This window comes from Eleutherodactylus coqui, chromosome 2 (genome assembly GCF_035609145.1).
Source record: "Eleutherodactylus coqui strain aEleCoq1 chromosome 2, aEleCoq1.hap1, whole genome shotgun sequence".
Classification (NCBI taxonomy): domain Eukaryota; kingdom Metazoa; phylum Chordata; class Amphibia; order Anura; family Eleutherodactylidae; genus Eleutherodactylus; species Eleutherodactylus coqui.
In genome coordinates, this window is record NC_089838.1 from 179831579 (window position 1) to 179844714 (window position 13136).

General features: G+C 38.7%; 1 protein-coding gene across 1 annotated transcript in view; it reads right to left on the reverse strand.

Moving 5' to 3' along the window:
• Positions 1-13136, reverse strand: part of CACNA2D1 (calcium voltage-gated channel auxiliary subunit alpha2delta 1) — a 640389-nt gene that overhangs the window by 384537 nt on the left and 242716 nt on the right. Inside the window, exon 4 of the mRNA XM_066592011.1 lies at positions 4314-4373. Coding sequence (XP_066448108.1) covers positions 4314-4373 — 60 coding nt within the window. The remainder of the gene's footprint in view (positions 1-4313; positions 4374-13136) is intronic.

The following is a 13136-nucleotide window of genomic DNA, read 5'->3' on the forward strand; positions in this document are numbered from 1 at the left end:
TACCCTGCCGTCAACATTGTGTAAGTAAGGGCTGTGATTGGATTGAGCGCCAGCCAATGGTGTGTGTAACCTGAATGTCTGTTTGTGAACAGAGAAAGTGCTGCAGATAGTGTTGGGATGGAGTTATTATCTTTTGATTTTTATGCTAGGTGAAAATAATTGACCTATTTTAATCAGCATAAGATAATTTATTCCTCAGTGTTAAGAAGGTTTTGTCATTAGAACAATGTCTCCCTGCTTAAAATAAAAAATGAGGGTATACTCACCTCTCCTGGAGCCCAGGACACAGCTGACAGAGGCCGCAATGTCACGTCCTTATACTCTTGCCATCATGGCGCCCAACACATCAGTACTAATGCCATGAGTGACAATGGTGGGTCCTGATTAACCACAGCAGTTATGTGCTTCTGCATGGCCGTCTACCTACCTGGCAATACAAGTGGCGACTCGGGACTGAGTAAGAGGTGAGTATGTTGCAGGTGGTGGTGCGACAACAGTTTCAGGATGACACAGCAAATGACAGGTTGGGATAGTGGCTAGAGTTTTTTTTGTAAAAGTAAACTTTACTAAGCAGCAACTGGATGAATGTTTCCGCTCCATAGGACAGAATGGTACTGGCATATTGAATACATTTTCTCCAGCACTCCACATTAACATTATGCGTCAATTTCAGTCCAGCAAGGCACTTCAGTTTCTCATAAAACTGTCCATTTACATCATACTCTGCATACTTTATTTCTGGAGGTCCATGACATACTGTAACATCACAGCCTCAATGCACCGTAGGTGCGGTCTGCATTTAATACTGACCATCTCTATAAATCATTTCAGAGCTCCGCCCACTAAAGTGCATAAGGTACATCAAATACAACTGCATTAAATGCAGTACACCAGTTCCATCCCATAACATATCTACATGCATAGCATCTTTGTGTGGTGTCCTGCAATCCAGGTATACAGCGGTCATTAACCCCACAAAACCAGTCTGCATCATAGGGACAGAAGCCCACTCTATAGCCTCATGTAAGGCTCCAGCAAAATGGGACCCATGGTGCTTGTCACATCCCTCCTTCCAAGCTCCTTGGCCATGGCTCTGGCTGGCAGAAGGCACCTCAGTGCATGCACTGGTCTCTTGTCTTCTTGCCCACCCTCATAGCTGAGTGGTGGGGCTTAACATGTGGCTCTTTCAGCCATTCAGTACAATGGCAGAGCCACTGCTCTCTATAAAGAGGGTGCAGGTCACTCCTCTTACAAGTACAGGCACATTTTCATTTTAGGCAGGGCCCAGCTGGGGGGCGGAGTTTTGTTCTAATAATAAAACCCTTTAATGTTTTGATATATTTTTGTATGTGTTTTTAACAGATGAATGTAATCAAGCTGTTGTATAAATACTGGTGGTGAGTAGCACAACACGTATACCTGAGAAAGGGGGAGGAGCCCCTAAAACATTGCAATGGTAGGCAATGTTCATGTGCCGTTCTCACTTGCCTTGCAACTTTACCTCTTGGCTTGCAAATGAACTATGCACACAATTCAAGAGCTTATGTTTGTGGTTGCTTCTTGGTAGTTTAAAGGAACTTTTCTACTATTTTAATTGGTTAATTGTAATAATATTTTCTGATTTACTTGCACATGGTGATATTTATTGGCACACAAGACTAGACATATTCTAGAATCTACCTATGAAAGCGAAAGAAGAAATTTAGTGGGAGCAATTCTTGAATGCAATTTGGCCAATTTGTTGGAACTGAATAAAGATTCATGAAAATGGTATATCAAAAAAATTGTCTTTGTTGCCAATAGCAATAGCTTAAGTTTTCATAGGGCACTTGTAAATAAATACTGCACTGTGATTAGTTGCTGTGCACAACAAAGACAGTTCTCCTGTTAGATACTTTTCATAGATCTCCTAATGAACATCTCATTATAGTTGTACCAATGAAAATGTCAATTTCCATTACTGTTATTAAGGCCAGTTTCATATGACCATATTACAGGTTCATTTAAGAAGGAGTCTCCTGGCACAACCATGGGTCTACTGACCTGTACTCATAGGATCATAGATAATTATCATGGTGTGAATTTGTGTCAGCAGACTGGCAATCGGCCAAGACATTCATCCGTAATAGGAGTGCATAAATGTACCTGTAATTCACTCATGTGAAACCAGCCTAAAAAGAGCAAGGGTTTACAGATGAATGAAGTGTGGTTGATTCAACGCAGTTTCAAACAGGTTTTCATGGCAGTTTTTCATTAACTTTTTTGAGCCGAAATCAGAAATACATTCAAGAGATAAAGGAAATATAAAGAAAAGAATTAGGCTGGGTTCATATTTCCATTTAAAATTTCCATTCTTATGTTTTGTCATGGAATAGAAAAACAACCAAAAATAGGCAAAAGATGGAAACCAGCAATACCTGAAGAAACCCATTGAGTATAGTGGTTTCTGTCCGATTTCTGTCAGGGTTTTCATCACTTTACTGCAGAAAAATAGTGCACTCTTTTTTTATTTCTGGAATATATAATGGAAACCATGGCAAAGAACCCTAATAGAATTGTGAACAGACATCTGTTGCATGCTATATTGTTCTCTGGTGTTCCTGCCTATTAACATCTGTTGCAAAACTGCTGTTACCTAGGTTATTGTGTGGGGCTATCCTTATCAGGATGATTGCCCTGCTTGTAGGCAGGGTTCCCTTTTTGTAGTATAGTTATCCTGTTGGAGTAGGTACCAAGGACCTTTAACATGGGCTTGTGTGCTTAGGTACTTTAGCCAAAATACTAACTAATACCTCGTACTTATATATATTCCCATCTGCTTTGTTGTGTTAGTACATTTTGTAAATATATTACCGTCTGGTGGGTATCAAAGTGACCACCTGCTGGCGTTGTCTGTGTTGGTTGCACATTCGATTCTATGTTTGGTGTGTACCATGTCTTTCCGTAAGTGTATACCCTTCCCTTCACCTTTCCTTTCAGCTTTAAAGAGGTTGTGTTCATGTAGGTTCCTGTTCCCATGGCCTGCACAAACATAACAATACTTCTTCCTTGTCCCATGTTGGGTAATACAGCAGACATTTCACCTTATTTTCCAACATACATGAGGCCTAATATGCCTTGAAGCTAAATACCAACCTTATAAATATCTCTCAATAACATCAGGGAACTTACAGGGTTGTATTTTTTCTGTAAAACCCAGTGCCCCATGCACTAACATAACAAATAGGCATATATTCACCTCCCTCCACTGTGTCTCTGCTGTGTCCCATGGTGTTACTCCGTCTTCCACTCCTTTACATGCTGCAGTCTATCCTGTTTATGGGATGTCACAGGCTGCTGCAGCCAATGACAAGGCTCAGCGATCAATAGGGAAAGCCTGTAAACGTGACGTAAAAGGGGAGATCCGAAGCTCCGGTGTGGGACACAAAAGGGAGAGGTGAGTATACGCCTATTTTTTATGCTAGTGCATGGGGAATGGGGGTTTACCGATAAAATACAACTCGGATAATTGGTAACCTACAATTTTTCTGAATAATAATAAGATACAACAAATATACACATTATTAATGCACTGTGTAAAACAGATTTGCCCTTTATCTTTCATTGTGGCGTAAAATAGCTAAAATGGTAATAATTAAAAATACATGCTTTCATTTCACAACAGAAATAAAGGTTCTCCAAAAGCTGTGAAGTGCCGCAGCGTAACTGTAGGGGGTGTAGAAACTGCAATTGTCCCCAGGAAATAGTGCCTGAGGGGAACTAAAGGCCCCTGTGTTACAAAAGAGAAAATTACATCAAAGTTGAGAGGCCTTGTTAGAGAGTTTGCATCAGGTCTCATAAATTCAAGTTACACTTCAGGCACAGTGGTTTATGATAAAGTACTGCATTATTTGATGTATTTGATGGTATGCATTTCACATCTTTAGTTCATGTTTTTAAAAGTATTTTTTTTCGGATGATAAATATTAAAGTTTTACATACTACCTATTATTCTGAACATTTGCATCTATTGCTTATGATACAGCAGAAAGATTTTTACTGTTTATATTTTTTATGTTAGCTTATCCTCACTGACCTAAAAAATAAAAATGTAACAAAACTACATAGAAAATCTGAAAATCACAAGGAAAAGGAAATGCTGTTTTCTTAAACAAAATGGCTGTATAATGTAGGAAAAGGCATACTCCATGACAATATTCAGTGGAAAAATCTACAAAGGAAAAACAAAGCAAATAAACCACCATGCTGGGCTGTAAATTTCAAAAATATACTTACATTTTAACATTTTCTACAATTATATGTGCAAAACTTACCCTAAACTCATCTCTCCATTGATGGAATCCTTGTATCTCTTCTGCCCTTTCTGCAAGGCGCTGAAAAAACAAAAAAACAATAACTTGTTTTTTTTTCCGGTCGGCATTAAAACACAATACTTGTATATACAATGCAGCAATGTCCTTCAATATTCTGAAGTACCTCATAATTTAAAGTACATCAAAGTACCCTCAAGGCTATGAGCATCCAGTGCACTGCACCTATTAAGCCACATGAAAGAAGAGACCCTAAAGGGACACAAGGCAATACATTTATTAAGCAGCGCAAAATAATTGCCCAAAGGGACACAAATATAGTTCAAATGATATATGTCCATTACTAATTGCTAAGATAAAATATAACAAATTTTATTAACATATAAAGCAAGAAAACCACACATAACAGGAACATGTTGAAAGCCCAGGTCCACCGAGCTGTGCGGAGTATATATTGCAAAACACAAATATGTTCCACAATCAATAGTATTGTTGTAAACTCAGTAGTGGAATAAACTGACTAAAGCTTGTAAAAACAATTAACTTCGTGGAGCACACAACAACTATGAGCCCAAGAAGCTGCAGACAGGGAACTCATGGATCTAGACTAGGTCCTCTACCAAGCAGTGCTTTCAAGAGATTCATGAGCTCCCTGTCTGAAGCTTCTTTAGCTTCTTTAGCTTATGGGCCTCATGTGGTGCAGAGTGTTAAGCAAAGAAACCAGTATGCAATTTTAAGCTCCCGCTCATGACCTGAAGGTTGTGAGTTCAAACCCTGCGTGGTTCAGCCGGCACAAGGTTGACTCAGCCTTTCATCCTTCTGAGGGCCAGTAAAATGAGTACCCAGCTTGCTGGGCGGTAATAAATAAATTACCTGAAAGTGCTGCAGAATACGTTGGCACTATACAAATAACAAGTCACAACCCCCCCCCCCCCCCCCCATCCCCCCTCATAGCTGCTGTGGGCTCCACTTAGTTGATTCTATTACAGACAATTGAGTTCACAACAATATTATGGATGGTAGAACACATTTGTGTCCTGGAATATATATTCAACACAACTCAGTGGATCTAGGCTTTTAATATGGTCCTTCGATATTTCATTTTTTATTAATTTATACCTTAAAACGTTTATTTTATCTCATTAATTAGTAAGGGATGTATATCATCTGGGCTATATTTTTGCCCCTTGGGCAATTATTTTGGTTTGCAATTGGTATTACAATATAAACACATTGCCATTTGTTGCATGTAAAGTGTAATCAATTGCAGATCAATCTGTGGCCATTATTAGAAACTTTAGAGGAAACTTTTCACCTGCCTAAAGCACCATAAATTAACTTGTGTGTGCTGTTAGGGCAGGCGACAAGGAGCCGGTTGCTGTATTTTTCATACTCAACCGCTGCCTCTTGTGGTTGCCACCTGTAATGTCCGCTTGTCAGCCAAAAATCTAACGCTCTTCAGGGTCCTATGCGTGCTTTCTCCAATAGACTTGTATAGGAGAGCAAGTGCACGGGACTCTGCAAAGAATATGATTTTCAGCCACCATGAGGACAGGCAGGAACCAGGAAGGAGGCGAGTTTGAAAAATAGAGCAGCCAGCCCATTGTTACCTGCCCTAATAGCAGACATAAGTTAGTTTACGTTGCTTTAGGCAGGTGACAGGTTCCCTTTAAGTTAATATTATTGTAATTATGGAAAATCCTCTACAATTTATAGAATATGTTCATTTTAACAGGTCATCTAAGTATTTTAATGAACAGAGCTCCCTATTAAAAGAAAATGCTTTGTAAAAACTGTGCTGATGAATAGATAAATCTCCCCTCTACTTTCAGAGCAACACATATGATGTGTTCACTTTTTAGGATACCCTATTTAGACAATAACATCATGCAGTGCAGGTTATTGAGCGGCCTTCTAAATCATTAACTTGCCAAATAGGAAGCAGTACATCCCACTGTTTCAGGCAGTTTCAAGAGAAAAATAAAATCAATGCACAATTTTACAGGAGTTTACTATGTATGTACACTACTGATGGATAGGATGACCTTTTACAACCTTTACTTAAATGCTATCAGCTCTTGGTTAGAATAATCTTCTGCATGGAGAAGAAAATGTGTAACTATACACAAAATCAACATTTTAGAAATATATACCCCATTAATAACACAAAATTTTGGGCCTTAGTAACTAGGTTATTTTTAGCTATTTTCTACTTCGGCTCATTAAACGGATAAAATATCTATTTTTTAAAGTAATTTTTGCACCTTTTCCTTGACAGGGCTTTATTTTTTATTATTTGTACACACTTAGCAATTGTATTTTTCTAACAGTTGGTGTGATAAAGAGTTAAACAAGACATTTTTTAAGTTGAACCCCTTCATGACCAAGGTCTTTGATGCCTATATGTCTACATCAACATTTAATATTTTTTGTGGCATAGATTGGGCTTTGATATGGCATCAGGACAGGGCCAGCACCTTTCCATTTTAGGGGTTTTTTTTATAGTGGAAAATGGACAGAAATAGTATAAAATTCAAATTGTTTTCACTTGCTCTATTTTTAATTCGATGTGCTAAATTTGAAAATCTAAATTTATACAACAAATAATCTTCTTGGAGTCTTCTGTATAACTACGCCAAATATGTGAACTTTTACCTATTTCAGTAATATAATACTTAGGAATAAAAAGTCCCTATTTTAGGTCTTCTGTCATTAACTGGTAATTTAGCTCACTTTGGATGCTATGTTTATCACTTTTTATGGTTGAAAGCTGCTCTTTTCAACTCCCTATCACTTTATTAGGATCAAACTACCAAAGTGCCTACCCACTACTGCCAGAGGACTATTCAATGAGATTTGCCACTAACATGAGGAATGTATGTATTTGCCCTAGTTGAAGGTGCATGAACAATGAGTATGTATATATACTGTTGGTGGAAGCAAAGGGGTTCAGAAGCAGCCACTGCTGAGCCTCTAACCGCTAACCTCTCACCTGTCAGCATTCAGGAGAAGTCAACAGTCACAGACTCTGCACTGTGCCGCTGGACTGCAGCTGCAGGCGAGATGATTACAATTCCTTTAAAAGGGTTATCAAAGCAGTAGTCGCTAGGATACACTGCGATCAGAGCGGAAGTGCTGCTCCAACCTCTATGTAGTGGCCAATGCTCGTAATACGATGCACAGCTCTCACTAAAATTAATGGGAGCTGCACTTGTAATTTCAGACTGGGGTACCATTGATTTAAATGAGAGCTGTGCCTACAATTACAAGTGTCAGTCGCTACACAGGGGTTGTAGCAGCGCTTCCACTCTGACCCAGGTGTATCCCAGTGGGCACTGCCTGGATAACCCCTTTAAGGTTTAATGCATGGCTGGCAGGCCACATAAAATAATATAAAAGGAATATAAATATAAAATTAAAAAATAATATGCAGGAAATCAAATATATAAATAACTATTTATCCCAACATAACTTCAAAACAAATTATTGTCATACAGATTTTTCTGTTAGTTTTTAATCTTTTGTCATTCCCCTTTAGCAGAGTTATTTGATATTAGAGTTTTCTGGGAGTCAAAGAAAAAACCTTACGGTCATGAAACACTGAAGATAAAGAACTAATCCATACTCAACTGCTTCGGTGCTCTCCCATCCAGCACAGAAGCCCTGGTCCCCATGGATTCAAACCCAGAATAAGTCACTTCACTGTGAGAGAAAGTTAAAACATAACTTTAATTGGTATTACAACTTTAAAACCAAAACAAACTGATAAAGATAATATGAATATAGACAGTGTACTAGGAAGAGTCTGGCTAGCTTTAATTATTTTCCTTAACCAGCAGCCAACACCACTATTGACTGCAAGGGTGGTTCACCACAGTAGCCACTATAGGAAATGATTGAGAAATCTTAAACCAACCCAATGTCAATATGGCATTTGTATCAATCAGTCCTTCTGCATAAAACCTATCGCTAATTAACCCCTATGTAGAGCCTTACAAGGAGACTCAGCATAGCACATAAATACTAGAATACCTAAAATAGCAAAAAAATAATGAAGGACATCCAACCTTGATGGTAGACTGGGCAACATATCAATAGTAGCACTATGGCTACTATCAATGTGGTGCCCTGTCTACCATCAAGGCTGGACATCCTTTATTACTGTGTGCTTTTTTTTCATCCTAGTATTTATGTCCTATACTATAGCTATTTATGAGGCAGCTAGTATCAAATTGGTTGAAACATGTAGGTCAAGTGTAGGAATAAGACATGTTTATCAGAGGGACTGATTGATAACAAATACCAATGCTGTTCCAACATCAGGTTGGCTTAGGATTTATTAATCATTTCTTATAGTGGCTACTGTAGCGATCCCCTTTTCCAGTCAATAGTGGTGTTGGCTGCTTTTAGGAAATATAATTAAAACTAGCCACACTATTCCCTAGCAAAGTGCGTATATTTTATATCAGCTCAGTTTGTTTTTAAAGTTGTGATACCAATAAAAGTTATGTTTTGATTTTCTCTTGTAGTGGAGTTTCAAAGAGGGGAGATAGATTATATCCCTGTCAATGAATAAACCCAGAAGTAGGGAGCGGTTACGTGTTCATTGTGCACATGACTGCTAACCCAATCTCAGACTTCTGCGGTGATTATGCCATGAATGGTATGTGACTCAGTAGTTACATGCGCACTGAACAGAGTGTGACCTCTGCCAGATTCTTCCAGGTTTGGAGCTGCAGGAATGAAATACATTTGAAGTATACGTCGTTACTGAAAAATTCTCCTTCTCAACTTATCAGGCTCATCTCCTACTCTGTGCCCTGCATTGATCACTCACTCTCAATTCATTGATCTGTACACAGGAGTCCATACACTGAGAGATCAGTTTACAGTTTCTGCCCATTGAAGTCTACAGAGAATGGTGGAGTAGATGAAAAAGGGAGCATCCGCAAAGTGAGAGACAGAGAAATATAGAGACACTGTCTTATTCCGGCGCTGGATTCATAGCTACACAGCTCAGTACTGCTGTATAATGTTCTCTGTGATGCTGTTGCTTTTAAGGATGAGCTACAGAGAGATAGGGGAGCAGAACCTTTTTTTATTTGTGCAGTATATGGGAGACATCATAACTGCTAATCTTTGCCCACTCAGGAGCTGAGGTCAGGGAATACTTACAAATAATGCAGGGTATAAGGCCTATAATGGCCATGTATAGTGTTATTGCTCATTTACACACAACAGTTTATTTTGAAAATTCACTCGAATCAATTAATTAATATACATTAGTATTCAAATATTCTCAGTTTACATTTTGTAAAAGTGTATATAGGAATCATTATTAATTTAATAAAATACTAATGATATACTCATGATATGCAAATGTGTCTACCCTTATCTTAGCTCAATTCGATTAAGGACTCCAATTTCTCATTCAGTCAATTCAATATGATATTGTGATATGCAAATCCCTAGGCAGAGTGCAATGCTCAACACAACCACTGGGTGGCCACAGACAGACACCTTGTGGCAGACTAACATGAAATTAAGATTTTTTGAAAACCTCTTCATCTCACAGCATACATTTTGTGTTTTTATGCTCTAGCTTATTTATATTTTACCCGTGTTTTATGGGTGTAGCGATATGTGAGCAGAGGAAGAAGTCAAACTTAAGTCCTGGTGTCCAAGGGAGCCTAAAGCCGCCCTTGTCAAATAAGTAGATACTTCTATTATAAATGACACATCTTGGGTGGAATCACTATCAGGTGTCATTCAAGTAATTTATCTGATTTGTTTGCAAGGATTGACCTTTTTTACCTATAAATAGTCTTGAAATTATGCTTACAATTTCTTCATGTCCATATTAACACTAAATTTTCCAATATTGTTATCAGATTACCAAAATACCAGCATTCAGTAAAAGCTATTCTGTTCAAAATAGGCATTTTTTCTCCTTATACCTTTTCTTCAGCTGCAGGACTACTGAGAATTGTCACTTGATAACTCACAAGAAAAGCAGACCACAGACAGTCCTATCTATTAATACTGCAGTCTTTTCTATACTTTGTTAAATAAATTCCTGACATCTAGACACATCAGTCTGCTAAGCAGGTAATGTGCAACTTGCCTGTCTATCCCAGTCACACACCTGGTTTCCTCAGGAGAGCACAACATCACAAGTTAAAAGGTATTGTGTATGTTTTGAACGTTACTCTACAAGGAGTAGATCTGTAATTTAATTCAGAAATGTAAAATATTATGCAGACTTGTTAACAGATGCAGGCAACTTGTAGAACTCAAGTTAGAGAATTATTTTTGTATATTTCATAGCAACTATAGAGAAACCATAAATACTTTGTTTCTTCTTACCAGCATGACTTTTTTTGCTTGTGCTTAATTTCTATATTCTGTTTGCATAAGCAAGGTACTGGGCTGGGTTCGACCATGTACCTCTGTTAAAACTTGTCAAGAGTTGTAGGGCAACGCTTTATTAGTTCTGCCTCTTTATTCAAGCGGTTGATAGTGGTCACAGAAGTCACATTTCCACTGATTGGACATTAATGGCATGTCCTAGTGATATGCTATAAATGTCTGTTAGGAGACAGCCCCTTTAACTGTAAAGCTATTTGTCAACTATTGGGAGAGCCGGTACAATGTTTTTAACTATAGAGAAAAGTAATTTTGTTAGTGAAAGTAAGACCCAGCTTGTTATGCCCCTATTAAATGACTTCTCGAGTATCTGATTCCTGCATCTCTATGACTGTAACGGGAAATTTAGTCTTTATTACAAGACTAAATAAATCCCATTATTTCGTTTTATGTGCCTTACGACTACCCTGTTGGGACGTGCGTAAAATACACAGATAATTGTTATGGCTTTCAAATGTAAAAAGGCCAATGGAAACCAAAGAACAGCCTCTAGAGGTCTAATGACCTCTAGTTGCCAGCTTGTGCAATTGGATCAAGTTATTTCCTCTTGTGGCATATTCTCTAATTGGTCGGTTGCAGCTCCCGCAGGAAAAAGCTGCGTCAAGAGATGTGTGTGGAGTGGGAGGATGCTGTGGTGCAGCAACAGTATGTAATAGGATTGACCATAAGCTCTACAGGCTCACCCCAGTTTGTGTGACTGTGGGACTTTTGAGAAAGTGGTAGTGCCTAGAATTTGGATACAGTGAGATGAACTGTCAACATAGGAGATGATAGCGGAGCATGCATTGCCAGGAACCATCACTAGAAGAGGAAGCAGCCACATTGTAAGCAGTATCTAAGCTGTGTAAGAGGATCAGCAACTGACTATGAGCATGGCAGATTGGTTAAGCACAGCTGCCAACTGTAAATAGAGACCGGTCCCTCAGACAGAGTTAGAATATGTACACTAGATACAAGCAGAACGTAAATGGTAGCACTAACCATATTTGTTGCTACCATTCTGCAGCAAGTTCTTGTCCGTAAAACTGCAGTCTGAGAAACAGCTTAAGAGCATGCGACGGTGATAGACTGAGAAAGGAAGGAGTAATAATACCTACAGCAATGAAGGCTGGGAACTGAGAGATATCTAAATTGGGACATCTCTTTATAAGTAAAGGCCCATTTAGACGCAACGATTATCGCTCAAAAGATGTATTTTGAGAGATAATCGTTGCGTGCCTTTAAGCGCAAGATGATAGCTCAAACATTGAGTGATCACTTTGCACTCCGAGCGGGGGATGCAGAAGACAAACGGGGCCGCTTGTCTTCTGCATACAGATGTTCTCTGCTCGGAGCGCCTGGCTGTTATACAGCTGAGTGCTCCGACTGGGGTATGCAGAAGACAAGTGGGACCTCTTGTCTTCTGCATCCAGCTATTCTCTGCTCACAGTACCCGGATGTTACACAGCCAAACGCTCTGAGCAGGGTATGCAGAACACAGCTGGATAACTGTGTTCTTCATACCCTGCCTGTTCACGGAGCGCTCAGCTGGTATACAGCTGTGCGCTCCGTGTGGAGTATGAAGAACACAGCTGGACCAATGTGTTCTTTATACCCAGCCTGTATTCAGGGAGCAGGATACAGCTGAAACAATAATATCAGCTGTATCCCGCTGTGAATTCCAGATAAGGCTGATTGTTGTCTTTCAGCATACTTTAAGACAACGATGAGCGACTGCTTACCAAAACCTGCACAATGTCCATGCACCTAAACACAATGATTATCGCTCAAAAGATGAACGATAATCATTGTGTCTAAATGGGCCTTAACTTCTCTTTTCATTCAGAGGGCTGTTGTCTGTTCATTCAGACTAAGGTGAAATTGTTAGAACTGTTTTGGGGGCATTGGGAATCTAAATTCTGCCAAAAGCTAACTTATGCTATGATATTTTTGTGTAGAGTTAAGAAGCATTGTTTTGCTAAACTTATTGCTTTGTGATGGTTCATTTTTAAATAATGCATACAGTGAGTTGTTAATGTCTGCCTCTCTGTCGTTTCCTGATACATATTATAAATAAATCATGTCCCACTACACCTGATTTTACAGGTACTCATTGGGGATTTTATCTTAATTTTATATGAGTAACTTATAAATTCATAAAAACAGTTACATCAAGTAATGGCCTAGAGTTCCATAGAGGATGTGATTTCTTCTATAAACATACCCAAAGACTCGAGTTGTAGAAAACAAAGAATGCCACACTTGCTACTCATGAGATGCTACATCTGTCTAGAGCACCATACTAATGAGTCATTCTGATAATGATGAAAGAAGAATGGTCAATCTAATTATCTACCTGTACCTGTTGACAAGACAGACACTGTAGTTGCAAATAGATCATAGCTTCTTAACACATAAATA